The sequence below is a fragment of the Otolemur garnettii genome, unplaced genomic scaffold (genome assembly GCF_000181295.1).
Source record: "Otolemur garnettii isolate 467f Iridium unplaced genomic scaffold, OtoGar3 scaffold00437, whole genome shotgun sequence".
NCBI lineage: Eukaryota > Metazoa > Chordata > Mammalia > Primates > Galagidae > Otolemur > Otolemur garnettii.
The window spans coordinates 36,676-54,620 of NW_003852832.1; the positions used below are offsets into that span (position 1 = coordinate 36,676).

Consider the following 17,945-nt stretch of genomic DNA (forward strand, 5'->3'; position numbering starts at 1 on the left):
TGTAATTCATCACATAAACAAATCAAAAAACAAAGACCATATGATTTTCTCAATTGATGCAGAAAAAGCTTTTGATAATATCCAGCATCGCTTCATGATCAGAACACTTAAGAAAATTGGTATAGAAGGAACATTTCTTAAGCTGATAGAGGCCATGTACAGCAAACCCACAGCCAATATTGTAATCAATGGAGTTAATTGAAATCACTCCCACTCAGAACAGGAACCAAGCAAGGGTGCCCATTGTCCCCATTGCTATTTAACATTGTAATGGAAGTTCTAGCTATTGCAATTCAGGAAGAAAAGGCGATTAAGTGTATCCATATAGGAACAGAAGAGATTACACTTTCACTTTTCGTAGATGACATGATTGTATATCTTGAAAACACCAGGGATTCAACTAACAAACTCTTAGAAGTGATCAAGGAATACAGTGGCGTGTCAGAATACAACATCAACACTCATAAATCAGTAGCCTTTATATATACCAACAGCACCCACGCTGAAAAAACAGTGAAGGACTATCCCGTTTAAAGTAGTGCCAAAGAAGATCAAATATTTGGGAGTATACTTAACAAAGGATGTGAAAGATCTCTATAAAGAGAACTATGAAACTCGAAGAAAAGAAATTGCTGAAAATGTTAACAAATGGAAAAATATACCATGCTCATGGCTAGGAAGAATCAACATTGTTAAAATGTCCATACTACCCAAAGCAATTGAAGTAATCCCCATTAAAGCCCCACTGTCATACTTTAAAGATCTTGAGAAAATAATACTTCGCTTTATATGGAATCAGAAAAGACCTGTATCAGAATGTTTATTGCAACCCAATTCATAAATCCAAGTCATGGAAGAAGCCCAAGTGCCCATTGATCCACGAATGAATCAACAAACTGTGGTATATGTACACCATGGAATACTATGCATCCCTACAGAAAGATGGAGACTTTACCTCCTTCATGTTTACATGAATGGAACTGGAAAATGTTCTTCTTAGCAAAGTATCACAAGAATGGAAGAAAAAGTATCTAATGTACACACCACTATTATGAAACTAATTTATAATTCTCAAATGAAAGCTACAAACTAATTCTAGCCCAAGAATATGGGGAGGGGGTTGATGAGGGGAGGGGAGAAGGGTGGATGGGTGGTGGGAGGGTGACTGGAAAGATCACCTATATGGTCTGTCTAACAAGGATAGAAGTGAACTTTTCTAGAACTAGAGTATAAATGTTTTAACACAATAACTAAGTAAATGACACAAAGTCTGTTAACCAGTTTGATGAAATATTTCAAATTGTATATGAAAACACTACACTTTACCTCATGTTTGCATTAATGTATACAGGTATCATAAGAAAAAGAAAATATTTCAAATTGTATATAAAACCTGCACATTATACCCCAAGATTGTGTTGATGTACATAGCTATGATTTAATAAAAGAAAAAACTGAATACACATTCTTCTTATCAGCCCATGGAACATTTTCCAAAATTGATCACATCTTAGGTCACAAGTCTCCACTTGATCTTAGCCAAAAGTTCAAGAAGTGGTAGGTCACAAGTCTAACCTCAGCAAGTTTAAAATTATAGAAATTATTCCTTGTAATTTCTTGGAGCATCATGTAATAAAAATTGAACTCACCAATAACAGGTATCTACATACTCATACAAAGTCATGGAAACTAAATAACCTTATGCTGAATGATAGCTTGGTCTTCCAGGAGATTAAGAAGGAAATCGCCAAGTTTTTTGGAATAAAACAATACTGGAGACACTAATTATCAGAACCTGTGGGATACTACAAAGGCAGTCCTATGAGGGAAATTTATAGTGTTGCAAGCCTTCCTCAAGAGAATGGAAAGTTAGGAAGTCAATAACTTAATTGGACATCTAAAGCATCTGCAAAAAAAAGAACATTCCAACTGCAAATCCAGCAGAAAAAAAGAAATAATTAAATTAGAGCAGAATTAAATGAAATCTAAAACAAAAAAAATTACTCAAAAGATCAATAAATCAAAAAGTTGTTTTTTTTAAAATATCAATAAAATTCATAAACCTGTGGCCAACCTAACCAAAAATAGAAAATTAAAGTCCCTGATATCATCAATCAGAAATGACAAAGGGAAAATAACAAAGGATATCTCAGAAATTCAAAGGATCCTTAATGAATTCTACAAAAAACTTTATTCTCAGAAATATCAAAATGTGAAATAAATTGACGAATACTTGGAAGCATGTCAACATCCTATACTTAATCAGAAAGAATTGGAAATGCTGAACAACCTATATTAAGTGCTAAAATCAAATATACGAAATCTCCCGAAAAAGAAGTCTGGGACCAGATGGCTTTACATGAGAAACTTACCAAACGTTTAAAGAGGAATTCATACCTATAATACTTAACTTTTTCCAAAACATCTAAAAAGAAGAGATACTTCCCAAGACATTCTATGAAACAAATATCAGCCTGATCCCCAAACCTGGATAAGACACAACAAGAAAGAAATTATACATCAATAATTTTAATGAATGTAGATTCAAAAATATTCAATAAGATACTAGCAAAGAGAATCCAGCAACATATCAAGTGAATTGCACACCATAACCAAGTGGGTTTCATCCCAGTGTCATAAAGTTGGTTCAATATACGTAAAACTATAAATATGATATATCACATAAAACTAAAAACAAAGACCATATGATTCTCTCAGTAGATGCAAAAAAAAAAAAAAAAAGCTTTAGGCAATATCCAGCATCCTTTCGTGATCAGAAAACTTATGAAAATAGGTATTGAAGGGACTTTTCCTAAAGTGATAGAAGCCATCTACAGCAAACCCATAGCCAATATCATATTGAATGGAGTAAAATTAAAAACATTTCCACTCAGTTCAGGAACCAGGGATGGTTGTCCATTTTCTCTACTGCTTTTTAACATTGAAATGGAAGTCTTAGCCATTGCAATCGGGCAAGAGAAGGTGATCAATGGTATACAAATAGGGTCAGAGAACATCAATCTTTCACTCTTCGCAGATGATATGATTTTATACCTGGAAAACCCCAGGGAGTCAACCACAAAACTCTTAGAAGTGATCAAGGAATACAGTATCATCTCAGGATACAAAATCAATACTCACAAATTAGTTGCTTTTGTATAAACTAATAATAATCAAGCAAAGAAAACAGTCAAGGAATCTATTCCCTTCACAGTTGTGCTAAAGAAGATGAAATATTTGGGAATTTACCTAACAAATGATGTGAAAGATATCTATAAAGAGAATTGTGAGACTCTGAGAAAAGAAATAGCTGAAGACATTAACAAATAAAAAAACATACCATGCTCATGGCTGGGAAGAATCAACATCGTTAAAATGTCCATATTATCCAAAGCAATATATAAATTAAATGCAATCCCTATCAAAGCACCACTTTCATACTTTAAAGATGTATAAAATATAGTACTTCATTTTATATGGAACCAGAAAAAAACTTGACTAGCCAAGACATTACTTAGAAATAAAAACAAAACTGGAAGAATCACACTACCTGATTTGAAGCTATACTATAAATCTATAGTGATCAAAACAGCATGTTATTGGCACAAAAATACAGAGGTAGAAGTATGGAACAGAAATAAGAACTGTGAACTCAGACACTTATCGTCATTTGATCTTTGACAAGCTCACTGAAAATATAAATTGGAGGAAAGATTCCCTATTTAACAAATGGTGCTGGGAGAATTGGCTGGAGACTTGTAGAAGACTGAAACTGGACCTACATATTTCACCATTAACAAAAATTGACCTTCATTGGATAAAAGATTTAAACTTAAGACATGAAACTATAAAGATTCTTGGAGAGAGTGCAGGAAATAATTAGCCTGAGAGAATACTTTATGTGGAGATACCCCCAGGCAATTGAAGTAACACCAAAAATACATTACTGGTATCTGATCAAACAAAAAAGCTTCTCCATAGCCAAGAACATAGTAAGTAAAGCAAGCAGACAGCCCCCAGAATGGGAGAGTTTATTTGAAGGTTATGCGTCTGATAAAGGTTTGATAACCAGAATCTATGGAGAACTCAATCTAATCAATAAGAAAATAAGTGATGCCATTTCACTGTGGGCAAGGGACTTGAACAGACGCTTCTCTGAAGAAGATAGGCATAAGACCTACAGATATATGAAAAAATGCTCATCATCTTTAATCATCAGAGAAATGAAAACCAAAACCACTTGGAGATATTATCTAACTCCAGTAACGGTAGCCCACATCACAAAATCCCAAAACTACAGAGGTTGGCATGGATGTGGAGAAAAGGGAACAGTTCTTCACTGCTAGTGGCAATGCAAGCTGGTACATTCCTTTTGGAAAGAAGTTTGGAGAACACTCAGGGATCTAAATGTAGACCTGCCATTTGATGCTGCCATTCCTCATCTAGGTGTATATCCAAAAAACCAAAAATCACTTGGTAACAAAGATAAATGCACCAGATTGTTCATTTCCACTCAGTTCATAATTGCCAAGTCTTGAAAGAAGCCCAAGTGCCCATCTACCCATGAATGGATCAATAAATTCTGATACATGTATACCATGAAATACTATGCTGCATGAAAGAAAGATGAAGACTTTACTTCTTTTATGTTTACATGGATGGAACTGGAAAATATTCTTCTTGGTAAAGTATATCAGGAATGGAAAAAAAGTCCATAGTACTCAGTACTACTATAAAACCAATTTATAATCACTCACATTTTTCATATGAGAGATGAATCACAACTGTAGCCAAGGATGAAGGAAGGAAGGGTAGGAGGATGGGAAAGGAAGGGAGTGGGTTAAGAGAGGGAGGGTTAATGGTGGGATCACACCTATGGAGCATATTGCAAGGGTACAAGTCAAATCTATCTAGTATTGAACACAAATGTCTGAACACTGTAATTAAGTAAATGAGGTAAAAACTATGTTAATCAGTAAGGTGTCGGTACTCCAATTTGTACAAATAATCAACACATTGAATCCCACAAAGGCATAAATGTATTCATGATCTATGTATATATGACTTAATAAAAAAAATAAAATAAAAACACTAATAGTGGTATATGTATACTATGGAATATTATGCAGCCTTAAAAAAGATGGAGACTCTACCTCTTACATTTACTTGGCTGGAGCTGGGTCATATCCTACTTAGTAAAGCATTTCAAGTATGGAATAAAAAATATCCAATGTACTCAGTACTATTATGAAACCAATTTACAATCATTCACATTTTCATATGAAGAATAGATCACAACTATGGCCCAAGATGAAGAGGGAAGAGGGTGGAAAAGGAGGGGAATGGGAGGTGAGATTGAGGGAGGGTGAATGGTGCATAATGCAAGGGTACATGTTGGATCTATTAAGTATAGAGCATAAATGTCTTAACACAATAACTAAGTAAATTAGATGAGGTATATATTAACCAGTGTGATGTAAACACTTTTAATTATATATGAAATCAGCACATTGTACCCCATAAATGCATTAATGTATGCATGATCTATGTGTTTTTGATTTAATAAAGAAATACAAAAAAGAAATGATAAAGGAGAAATAACAACAGACATCTCAGAAATTCAAATAGTACCAAAAACTCTATTCTCAGACATATGAAAATCTGGAGGAAATAGACCAATACTTGTAAGTATGCCACCTTCCTAGAGTCAGATAGAAAGAATTGGAAATGTTGAATAGACCTATATCAAACACTGAAATAGCATCAACTATAAGAAGTCTCCCCCAAAAGAAAAGCCTGTATCCAGATAGCGTCACATCAGAATTCTACCAAACCTTTAAACAGAAACTAGTACCTATGTTACATAAGCTTTTCGAAAATATGGAGAAAAAGGGAATACTTCCCAACAAATTCTGTGAAGCAAATATCACCATGATTCCCAAACCAGGAAAATATCCAACAATGTAAGAAAATTATAGACCATTATCATTAATGAATATAGATTCAACAATATTCAATGAGATTCTAGCAAACAGAAATCAACAGCACATCAAAAAAATTATACAGCATGACCAAGTGGGTTTCATCCCAGAGTTATAAGGTTTTTTCAACATACATAAATCAATGAATATAAGATATCATATAAACAAAATAAAAAACAACAGGCAATTCTCTCAATTGATGCAGAAAAAACTTTTGATAATATCCAGCATCCTTTCATAATCAAAACACTTAAGAAAATAGATATACAAGGGAGATTTCTTAAACTAACAGAGGCTGTCTACTACAAACCCACAGCCAATATCATACTGAATGGAGTAAAACTGCAAGCATTTCCACTCAGATCTGGATCTAGACAAGGATGCCCAATGTCTCCACTGCTATTCAACACAGTAATGGAAGACTCTGCCATTGAAATCAGGCAAGAGAAGGCAATCAACAGTATTCAAAAGGGGTCAGAGGAGATCAAACTCTCACTTTTTGTGGATGATACATGAAAACCTAGAAAACCACAGGGACTCAAGTACAAAACGCTCAGAAGTGATCTTGAAGTACAGCATCATCTCAGGATACATAATCAATACTGACAAATCATTAGCTTTTACATATACCAACAATATTCAAGCTGTAAAAATAATCCTGGTCTCTATTTCTTTTACAGTAGTGAAAGACGAAATATTTGCGAATTTACCTAACAAAGAACATGAAAGAACTTTATAAAAAAAAAGTATGTAACTCTGAGAAAAGAAATAGCTGAAGACATTAACAAATGGAAAATCATACATGCTCATGGCTAAGAAGAATCAACATGCTAAAATGTCCATATTACCCAAAGCAATATACAAATTCAATGCAATCCTTATAAAAGCAGCACTGTCACACTTTAAAGATCTGGGAAAAATTGTACTTCATTTTATATGGAATCAGATAAAACCTTGAATAGCTAAAACATTACTCAGGAATGAAAACAAATAGGAGGAATCATGTTACCAGATTTCAGGCTATACAATGAATCTATATGGATCAAAACAGCATGCCACTGGTGCAAAAATAAAGAGGTAGATATATGAAACAGAATAGAGAACCAAGAGAGGAACCCAGTCACTTATCATCATTTGATTTTTGGTAAGCCTATCAAAAATATAAATTGGGGAAAGATTTCCTATTTAACAAATTTTGCTTGGTGAATTGGCTGGCAATGTGAAAAAGATTGAAACTGGACCCTATCCTCTCACCATTAACAAAAATTGATTCTCACTAGATAAAAAATGTAAAATTAAGACATGAAACCATAAGGACACTAAAGAGTACAGGGGAAACACTTGAAGAAATTGACCTGGGAGAATATTTTATGAGGAGGACCCCCTGCTTGGCAATTGAAGCAACACCAAAAATATATCACTGGGATCTGACCAAACTAAAAAGCTTCTGTACTACCAAGAACACATGAATTAAAGGAAGCAGACAGTCCTCAGAATGAGATGAGATATTTACAGGTTATGTTTCTGACAAAGGTTTGATAACCAGAATCCACAGAGAACTTAATCTAATGAATAAGAAAAGAACAAGTGATCCTATTCCATTGTAGGCAAGAGACTTGACCACAAGCTTCTCTGTAGAAGACAGGTGGATAGCCTAAAAACACATGAAAAAATGCTCATCATCTTGAATCATCAGAGAAATGCAAATCAAAACTACTTTGAGATATCATCTAACTCCAGTAAGAATAGCCCACATCACAAAATTCCAAATCTACAGATGTTGATGTACTTGTGGAGAGAAGGGAACACTTCTGCACTGCTGGTTGAATGCAAGCTAATTTGTTCCATTTGGAAAGACGTTTGGAGAACACTTAGGGAACAAAAAGTAGACCTGCCTTTCGATCCTGCAATTCTTCTACTAGGTATGTATCCAGATGACCAAAAATAATTTTACATCAAAAATATTTATACCAGAATTTTTTTTGCAGCCCAATTAGTAAATGCCAAGTTATGGAACCAGTCCAAGTGCACATTGACCCATGAATGGATTAATAAATTGTGGTACATATATACCATGGAATATTATGCAGCCATCAAAAAGATGGAGATTTTACCTCTTTTATATTTACCTGGATAGAGCTGGAACATCTTCTTCTTAGTAAAGTATCTCAAGAATGGAAGAAAATGTATCCAGTGTGCTCAGGGCTATTATGAAACCAGTACATAATCACCCACACTTCCATGCAAATGATAAAACACAACTATAGCCCAGAATGAAGGAGGGGTGAACAGGTCAATTGGATGGCTGATTGGTGGCTGGATGGAGGGAGAGTAATCTGTCTGACCTCATCTATTGTGCATATTGCAAAGGTAAATATCAAATTTATTAAGAGTAGAGTATAAATGTCTTAACACAATTAAGAATGTGAGGTGAAGGCTATGTTAACCAATTTTATGTAAACATTCTAAATTGTATATTAAATAAGCACATTGCACCCAAAAAATGCAGTAATGTACACAGTTATGATTTAATAAATAAATATTCAGTTTTTAATCATCATTCCATTTCCAGTAATTCATGCTCACATTCAAATTATGAGATATATAATAGTTAAAAACATGCAACAGAACTGCAGCATTAATGTTATAAAATTTTTATATTTAACTAGTAGCCCCTACTGGGAATTAGTAGGCTAAAGTGTGGGGAATCAAGATCATAAATATGAACCCCCTAAAATTGGTAATTTCCATTAATTTTAAGGACCTAGGAAAATTCTGATATAGAGCCTAGTGGGTAGAAAATAAGTTAAAACCAGTATGTACAGTGTGATCCCTATTTCTAATACAAAACAAAATGCTTCATTGCATGTGTTTATGTGTATGTATACACATGAGTGTGTGTTTTTATGCATATTTGTATGCAGTGTGAGAGACAAAAGACCTTTTTATGTGTCTATGCCTGTGATTAAGGGGTGTTTACATGTATGGAAACCCAATGTCTAGCACATATTAGGCATAAAAACATGCAAATGAATGCCACAAAAACATACCCACAGAAAATACATTACATAGGTATAGCATAGAAGTTATGATTGAATTTGGGTACTTGGAATTAAGAGTTATTTTATTAACTTAATGTTTAATATTTTCCAAATTGCCAACAATGAGTATATGCCTTATTACAATCAATACCAAAAGCCAATAAATGCTAAGTATATCTGTCTTTATTTTTTTTAACATAACCTTTATGTCATTTTCTTAGTTATTGTTTTAAAACGTTCACATTCTACTCTTAGAAAGATTCACTTGTACCCTTTAAGATAAACCTCAGAAGTGATCCCTCCAATCCCCCTCCCTCCACCCATTCCCCCCTGCCCTCTCCCTCCTCCCTCCCTGTATTCTTAGGCTGTTATTAGGTTATAGCTTTCATATAAAAGGTATAAATTAGTTTCAGAAAGATGGAGACTTTACATCCTTCACGTTCACATGGATGGAGCTGGAAAATGTTCTTCTTAGTATAGCTGTCTTTAGTTGACAATTTTTTTCTTTTTACCTTTTACTTTCCAATGTTTTTGAAATTTTGTTTTATTTCTTTCTAAGCAAGAGAAAATTGAATTTAAGAAATGAGTCAGTTTAGTATAGTGGATAGAGGAGAACCTCTGTTAACCAAAGTGGTTTTGAACAATTACCATTTACGTAATTTGAACAATTACCAATTACGTAATTGAGGCAAGTTTACTTAATCTTTCTGAGCTTTGAATTTGTCATTTGTGAAATGGGGATATCTTCCTGAAGGGTTACTATGTGGATTAAATAGAATTAATTTTAGAAGTCACTTTGCACATTTTGGGGGCACCAATTTCACAGTTGATACCCAATAAATAATAGCTACTTTTTAAATTTAAGAACATTGAAAATTCCAGTAACAAGAGGACTGCTAGTTCTGTAGGAGGTAGGCGCCTAACTCCTGCCTGAGCCTTGCTCCAATTATTAAAACTATCTTCCTTCATAAAGATAAAAGAAAGTTTCTTTTTTCCTTAGGGTGAAGCCAGTTAGCAAACAGAGATGGCCTCTGGTCTCCCTTTCCCTACAACACTTTAAACTCCTCCCAACCTTTGTTTCAGCAAGTTGAGTTCAATCTGCATACTGATTTCTATCTTCTATTGTAATAGGTTTAAATAAAATTTCTGTGCCTTAAAAAAAAAAAAACAAACATTGAGAAAAATACAATAATTATGCCAATAAGCAAGATTGTCCTTCCAGGGACCAAATTTTCACATTGCAATGAACCACCCTTCCCACCATATTAACATTACCTGTGGAAGGCTTGTGACCAAATATGCCATTGAAGAAAGCAGGCATCCGAATACTGCCACCAATATCAGAGCCCACACCAATCACTGAGCATGCAGCTGCCAGTGTGCAGCCCTCACCACCTATAGGAAACACAATATACTCCTTTCAGATAAATACAGTAGCTACATTACTATATGCATGGAGCCAATGGGTTTTACCTGAATCTGTATGTATGCTTTTTCTGACCTTCCATTCTGAATCTTTCTGTGTCTTTAGATCTGAGGTAAGTCTCTTGTAGGCTGCATTTATTTGTATCATGATTTAAATCCACGCTGCCTATTTGTATTTTTGGGAATGTTAAACCATTTATATGTAATTACCAACCAGGTCTTTTCTGAAAATGGGTCTTGCCTGAGTCTCTGTATGTTTGCTTTTTATTTTCAATTCCCCCTCATAAAAGAGTGCATTTAGATGTCTTAACATCCCAAGTAATCTCATCCTAGCTTTCTCTTCAGGTCCTTATGTGTTGTTCTATTGCATTACCTTACATATAAACATTTTCTTCACGTGTCTACAGGCCTAGACTACCCATGTAACTTTGATAAGCAGTGCCTACTATTTCCTGTAACTTTTTCCAGCATGAGATTCAAGCTATATTGCTTTTACCCATCTGAGCTCTCAGTTAAGCAAAACAAAGACCAGTCCTTCAGGCATCCCCCAAGCAGGTTACAACATTTCAAAAAGTTCTCTGCTCCCTTTCTTGGAACGAACAATTGAGCAGTTGCTTCCTTCCAACTGCACTGGGATAGCAAGGGAAGAGTATGAGTGATAAAAATTTTATATTAGCTACTATTTTGAATGTATTTTCACTTTGTGTTCACTTAATGGCTATAAACCAGAACTCATATAAAGTTATTTTAGTCAGATTCTAGTTATTTTCTATAGTGTGAATGAAGGCTTAGAGCCTCCTAGTCTGCAATTTTGCTAAAGACACTCCTCCACAAATTTGATAAGTTATGTTTCATTTCTATTTATATTTTAAATATTCATTGAGAATCTATCTTTAATCCATTTGTCATTTAGAAATGTGCTGTTTAGTTTCCAAATATTTTGAGTATTTTCATTTGTCTTGATGTAGTTGATTACTAGTTTAATTCCACTTGGGTCTGAGAGCACAGATTGTATGATGCCTGGCCCTTTAAATTTTTTAGAGTGCTTTATGACTGAGAACATGATTTGTCTTGGGTTAGCTTGAGAAGAATGTGAACTCTACAGTTCTTAGATGAAAAGTTCTATAGACATCAATTAGATTCAGTGATTAAGAGTATCATTTAGTTCAACTATGTCCTTACTCTAATATAATAACTTTCTGCCTCTCTGATCTGTGAATTACTTTGGAGATATTGATACACCAAGCTAAAATTGTGGATATATTATTTCTCCTTGAAATTCTACCAGTGTTTCTTTCTTATATTTCTGTACTTTTGTTAGGCACATACACATCAAGAATTCTTATGTCTTCTTGAAGAATTTACCCTTTCATCATTATGTAATGCTTTTCTTAATCCCCAATTATTTTTTTCCTTAAAACCTGCTTTGTCCGGAAATGATATAAGTATCCCAGATTTCTTTTGATCAGTGTTGGCAAGGTTTATCTTTCTCCATCTCGTTACTTCTAATAGATACATGTCCTTGTGTTTGAGTTGAGTTTCTTGTAGACAGCATCTATTTTGGATCTTATTTATTTCACTCTGTTAGTCTCAATGTTATAATTGGTGTCTTTCAATCATTGATGTTTAAAGTGGTTGTTGATACTAAACATATTTGTTACTATTGTCTATTCACTGTCCTAGTTCTTTTTTTATTTTTCTGTCTACTCTGGTTTTAATGAATCATACAGTCTATTTTTATTTTTTTCTGCTCTGTTATCATATCAAGTATACTTTGTGGGTTGCTTTTTATTTTTTAGTGTTCTCACTTGCATTTGCTATATACATTTACACCTAACAAAAGTCTTCCTTCAAATTGCATGATGCCAGTTCTCAAGTAATATAATTACTTTATAAAAGAGCAGTGACATAAAAATAAAATATTTTAAGAAATGTACCATCTATGCCTATGTTCTTCAGGGTTTTAATTTTTAAAAGATGCTGAATTTTATTAAATGCTTCTTCTGCATCTATTGAGAAGACGATGTGCTCTTTGATTTTGCTTCTGTTGATATAGTGAATTATGTTTATGGATTTGCATATGTTAAATCAGCCTCGCATCCCTGGGTTGAAACCTACTTGATCATGATAACGACTTTTTTAATGAGAAGCTGTAGTCTATTGGCTACAATTTTATTCAGAATCTTTGCATCCGTATTCATTAGTGAAATTAGACTGAAGTTCTCCTTTTTGGTTGAGTCTTTTCCTGGTTTTGGAATCAGGGTGACATGTGCTTCAGAGAACGTGTTGGAGAAGATTCCTTCCTCCTCAACTTTTTTGGAATAATTTCTGCAGTATGGGTATAAGCTCTTCTTTGAATGTTTGATAGAATTCTGGTTTGAAGCCATCTGGACCAGGCCATTTTTTTTTTATTGGGAGATTGTTTTATTGATTCTTTGATCTCAGTGCTTGAAATTAATCTATTCAGGATATCTATTTCTTCTTAGTTAAGTCTAGGGAAAGGGTGAGATTCTGAATATGATCCATTTCCTTCAGATTGTCAAGATTCTGGGCATAGAGTTTCCTGTAGTACTCAGAGATAATCTCTTATATCTCTGTGGCATCTGTTATTATTTCCTCTTTATCTTTTCTGATTGAGATTACTAGCTATTTTATTTTTCTGTGTCTAGTTGATTTGGCCAAAGGTTTATCTATTTTATACATTTTTTTCAAAACAATCGATGTTTTGTCTCATTACTTTTCTGAATAATTCTTTAGTTTTCCATTTCATTAATCTCTATTTAACTGTTTTTTTCTATTTTTTTGTTAGATCATAGCTGTGTACACTACTGCATTTATGGAGTGCAATGTGTTTTTTTATATACAATTTGGAATGTTTACATCAAACTAGTTAACGTAGCCTTCACCTCACTTATTTAATTGCTGTGTTTAGACATTAATACTCTACTCCTAATATAGTTGACATTTTCTTCTGCTGTGTTTAGAATTTGATTGTTCTTCTATTTCCAATTCCATAAGATGGTTTTCAGTTTGTTGATGTGCTTTCTCTGTTTTTCAGATGTAGGCATCTAAAGTGATAAATTTCCCTGTCACGACTAGTTTTGCTGTATCCCACAGGTTTTGTTAGCTTGTGTCTTAATTTTTATTATGCTCAAGGAAGTTGATGCTTTCCTCCTTTACCCCTTCCTGAACCCAACTGTCAGTCAGCATAAGGTACTTTAATTTCCATGCCTCTGTGTGGGGTTGAACATTTTTGGTGGAGTTGAGTTCTACCTGGTGGCCTGAGAAGATACAAGGTAAAATTTCAATTCTTTTGATTATGTTGAGGTTTGTTTTGTGTCCTAGGATATGATCAATTTTGGAGAATGTTACATGGGATAATTAGAAGAACATATATTATTTAGCTTTGGGATGGATTGTTCTATATACATCTATAAAGCACAGTTCTTCTGGGGTCACATTTAAGTCCCTTGTATATTTGTTTAGTTTCTGTTTAGAGAATCTGTCCAGCTCTGCAAGAGGAGTATAAAAGTCCCCTGCTATTATGGTGTTATTGAATATCATATTCTTCAGACTAATTAAGATCTATTTTAGGAATCTGGGAGCTTTTAAGTTGGGTGCAAAAATATTTAATATTGAAATGTATTCTTGTTGTATTTTTCCCTGGACCAATATGAAGTATCCATCATTGCCTTTTTTGACTTTAGTTGCCTTAAATCCACTTGTATTTGAAAATAAGATTGTAACTCCTCATTGCTTCTGAATTCTGTCTGCCTGAAAAATTGACTTCCATCCCTTAACCTTGAGTTTTCATTTGTCCTTTGAGGCTAGTTGTATTTCCAGCAGACACAAAATGGATGCCTTATGTTTTCTTATTCAATCAGCCAGTCTATGCTCATTGGGGAATTCAAACCATTGACATTTATTGAGATAATTCATAAGTGTGGTAGCATTCTATACATGATATTTTGTGAAAGTCCTTTCCTTACTTAAAAAAAATGAAATGAAATAAAATAATATATCTTATTTGATATTCTTTTCTTCACATTGGCAATTTTTGGCCCTTCTTTTCTTTTCCTCTTAATTAAAAAAAATCATAACTCTGTACATTAATTCATTTATGGGGTACAATGTGCTAATTTTATATACAATTTAGAATGCTTACATCAAACTGATTAACATAGCTGTCACCTCACTTAATTATTGTGTTAAGACATTTTTACTCTATGCTTAAAAGACCTGACATATGCATTTGCAATATGCATCTTAGGTGAGGTCCCACAAATTACTGTCCCTCCACCCCACCTCTCACCTCCCCTTGCATCCTCTTCTAGTTTCATCCTTCACCTTGTGATATAGTTGTGTTTTATCTTTCACATGAAAGTGTAGGTGATTATATATTGGTTTCATAATGGTACGGAGTACACTGGATATGTTTTCTTCCATTCTTGAGATATTTTACTAAGAAGAATATGTTCTAGATCCATCCATGTAAAAGAGGTAAAGTCTCCATCTTTTTTATGGCTGCATAACTTTCCATGGTATACATATACTACAATATATTAATCCATTCATGAGTCAATGGGCACTTGGGCTTCTTCCATGATTTGGCAAAAATGAAATAGGATGCAGTAAACACTCTGGTGCAAATATCTTTGTTGTAAAGTGATGTTTGGTCTCTTGGATATATACTTAATAGAGGAATTGCAGGATCAAATGGCAGGTCCAATTTAGTTCCTTAAGTCTTCTCCAAACGTCTTCCCAAAAGGGACGTATTAACTTGCATTGCCACCAGCAGTGCAGAAGTGTTCTCTTTTCTCCACATCCATGCCAACATCTGTAGTTTGGGGATTTTGTGATGTGCGCTATTCTTATTAGAGTTAGATGATATCTCAAAGTGCTTTTGATTAGCATTTCTCTGATGATTCAAGATGATGAGCATTTTTTCATGTGTCTGTAGGCCATGTGCCTCTCTTCTTCAGAGAAGTTCAAGTCTCTTGCCCACAATGAAATGTGGTCACTTGTTCTTTTCTCTGTAATTAGATTGAGTTCTCTGTGGATTCTAGTTGTCAAACATTTCCAGAAACATAAACTGCAAATATCTTCTCCCATTCTGAGGGCTGTCTTCCTGCTTTAATTACTGTGTTCCTGGCTGTGCAGAACCATTTAAGTTTCATCAGATCCCAGTAATATATTTGTAGTGTTGCCTCAATTGCCCAGGGGATCCTCATAAAATATTCTCACAGGCCATTTTCTTCAAGTGTTTGCCCTGCACTCTCCCCAAGTATCTCTATGGCTTCATGTCTTAATTTTAAATCTTTTATCCAGTGAGAATGAATTTTTGTTAATGGTGAAATGTTTGGGTCCAGTTTTAGTCTTCTACAAGTCACCAGCCAGTTTACCCAGCACCATTTGTTAAATAGGGAATCTTTCCCCAATTTATGTTTTTGATAGGCTTACAAAAGACGAAATGATGATAAATGTCTGGATTCACTTTTTGGTTCTCCATTCTGTTTCATAAATCTCTCTCTCTTTTTTTCTGCCAGCACCATGCTCTTTTGATCACTATGGATTTAGAGTATAGCCTTACATATGGTAGAGTGATTCCTCCTGACTTGTTTTAATTTCTGAATAATATCTTGGCTATTTGAGGTTTTTTCTGATTTCATACAAAATAAAGTACTATTTTTTCCAGATATTTAAAGCATGGCAGTGGTGGTCTAATAGTAATTGCATTAAATTTGTATATTACTTTGGGTAGTGTGGATATTTTAACAATGTTGATTCTTCCTAGCCATGCACATGGTATGTTTTTCCAATTATTAACATCCTCACCTATTTATTTTCTCAGATTTTCATAATTCTCTTTATAAAGATCTTTCACATCTTTTGTTAGGTAAATTCCAAATATTTCATATTCTTTGTCACTACTTTAAAAGGAATAGAGTCCTTGACTGCTTTTAAAGCTTGACTATTGTTGGTATATATAAATGCTACTGATTTGTTTGTATTGATTTTGTATACTCAAATGCTGCTCTTTTCCTTGATCACTTGTAGAAGTTTTGTATTTGAGTCCCTGGGGTTTTCCCGGTATAAGATGATGTCATGCATGAAGAGTAAGGGTTTGTCTCCTCTGACCCCATTTGGATACCCTTGTTTTCCTTCTCCTGCCTGATTGTGATGTCTAAGACTTTCATTACTATGTTGAATAGCAATGGAGACAATGGGCATCCTTGCCTAGTTTCTGATCTATGTGGAAATGTTTTCAATTTTACTCCATTCAATATGATATTGGATGTGGGCTTGCTGTAGACAGCCTCAGTCAGTTTATGAAATGACCCATTTAAGTCTATTAAGTGTTCTGGACATTATCCAGAGAGGATGCTGGATATTATCAAAAGCTTTGTCTGCATCAATTGAGAGAATCATACGGTGTTTGTTTTTTATTTTCTTTATGTGATGTATTATATTTATAGATTTACGTATGTTGAACCAACCTTGAGACTCTGGGATAAAACCACCTTTGTCATGATGTATAATTTCTTTGATGCGTTGCTCAATTCTGTTTCCTAACATCTTATTGAATATTTTTGTGTCTATGTTCATTAATGATGTTGGTCTATAATTTATTTCATTGTTGAGTCTCTCCCTGTTTGGGGGATCAGGGTGATGTTTGAATCATATAATGTGTTGGGAAGTATCCCTTCCTTTTTTATGTTTTGGAAAAGGTTATGTAATATAGGCATTAGTTCCTGCTTAAAGATTTGGTACAATTCTGATGTGAAGCCATCTGGTCCCAGACTTTTTTGGGAAAGTTTGTATAGTTGATGTTATTTCAGTACTTGATGTAGGTCTATTCAACATTTTAAATTCGTTCTGGCTGAGTATAGGATGGTGGCATGCTTCTGGGTATTGACTATTGACTGAAGATTTTCTTTTTTCTCTTTTTATTAAATGATAGCTGTGTACATTAATGCAAAATGGGGTACACTGTAGTGTTTTCATATACAATTTGAAATATTTTCATTAAACTGGTTAACATAGACTTTATGTTATTTGCTTAGTTATTGTGTTAAGACATTTATATTTTCATTTTAGAAATATTCACTTATACTCTTGCAAGACAGACCATCGAGGTGATCTTTCAAATCACCCTCCCTCCAAACATCCATCCCTCTCCCTTCCCATCCCCTCCTCCACCCCATATTTTTGGGCTAGAATTAGGTTGTAGCTTTCATTTGAGAAATATAAATTAGTTTCATAATAGTGGTGTGTACATTGGATACTTCTTCTTCCATTCTTGTGATACTTTGCTAAGAACATTTTCCAGTTTCATCCATGTAAACATGAAGGAGGTAAAGTCTCCATCTTTCTGTAGGGATGCATAGTATTCCATGGTATACATATACCACAGTTTGTTGATTCATTCGTGGATTGATGGGCACTTGGGCTTCTTCCATGACTTGGCAATTATGAATTGTGCTGCAATAAACATTCC

General features: G+C 34.1%; 1 protein-coding gene across 1 annotated transcript in view; it reads right to left on the reverse strand.

Moving 5' to 3' along the window:
- The window catches only part of FAAH2 (fatty acid amide hydrolase 2), a gene marked incomplete at its 3' end in the record, with an annotated part of 63,876 nt that overhangs the window by 36,332 nt on the left and 9,599 nt on the right, over positions 1-17,945 (reverse strand). Inside the window, 1 exon segment of the mRNA XM_012813995.1 lies at positions 10,298-10,417. Coding sequence (XP_012669449.1) covers positions 10,298-10,417 — 120 coding nt within the window.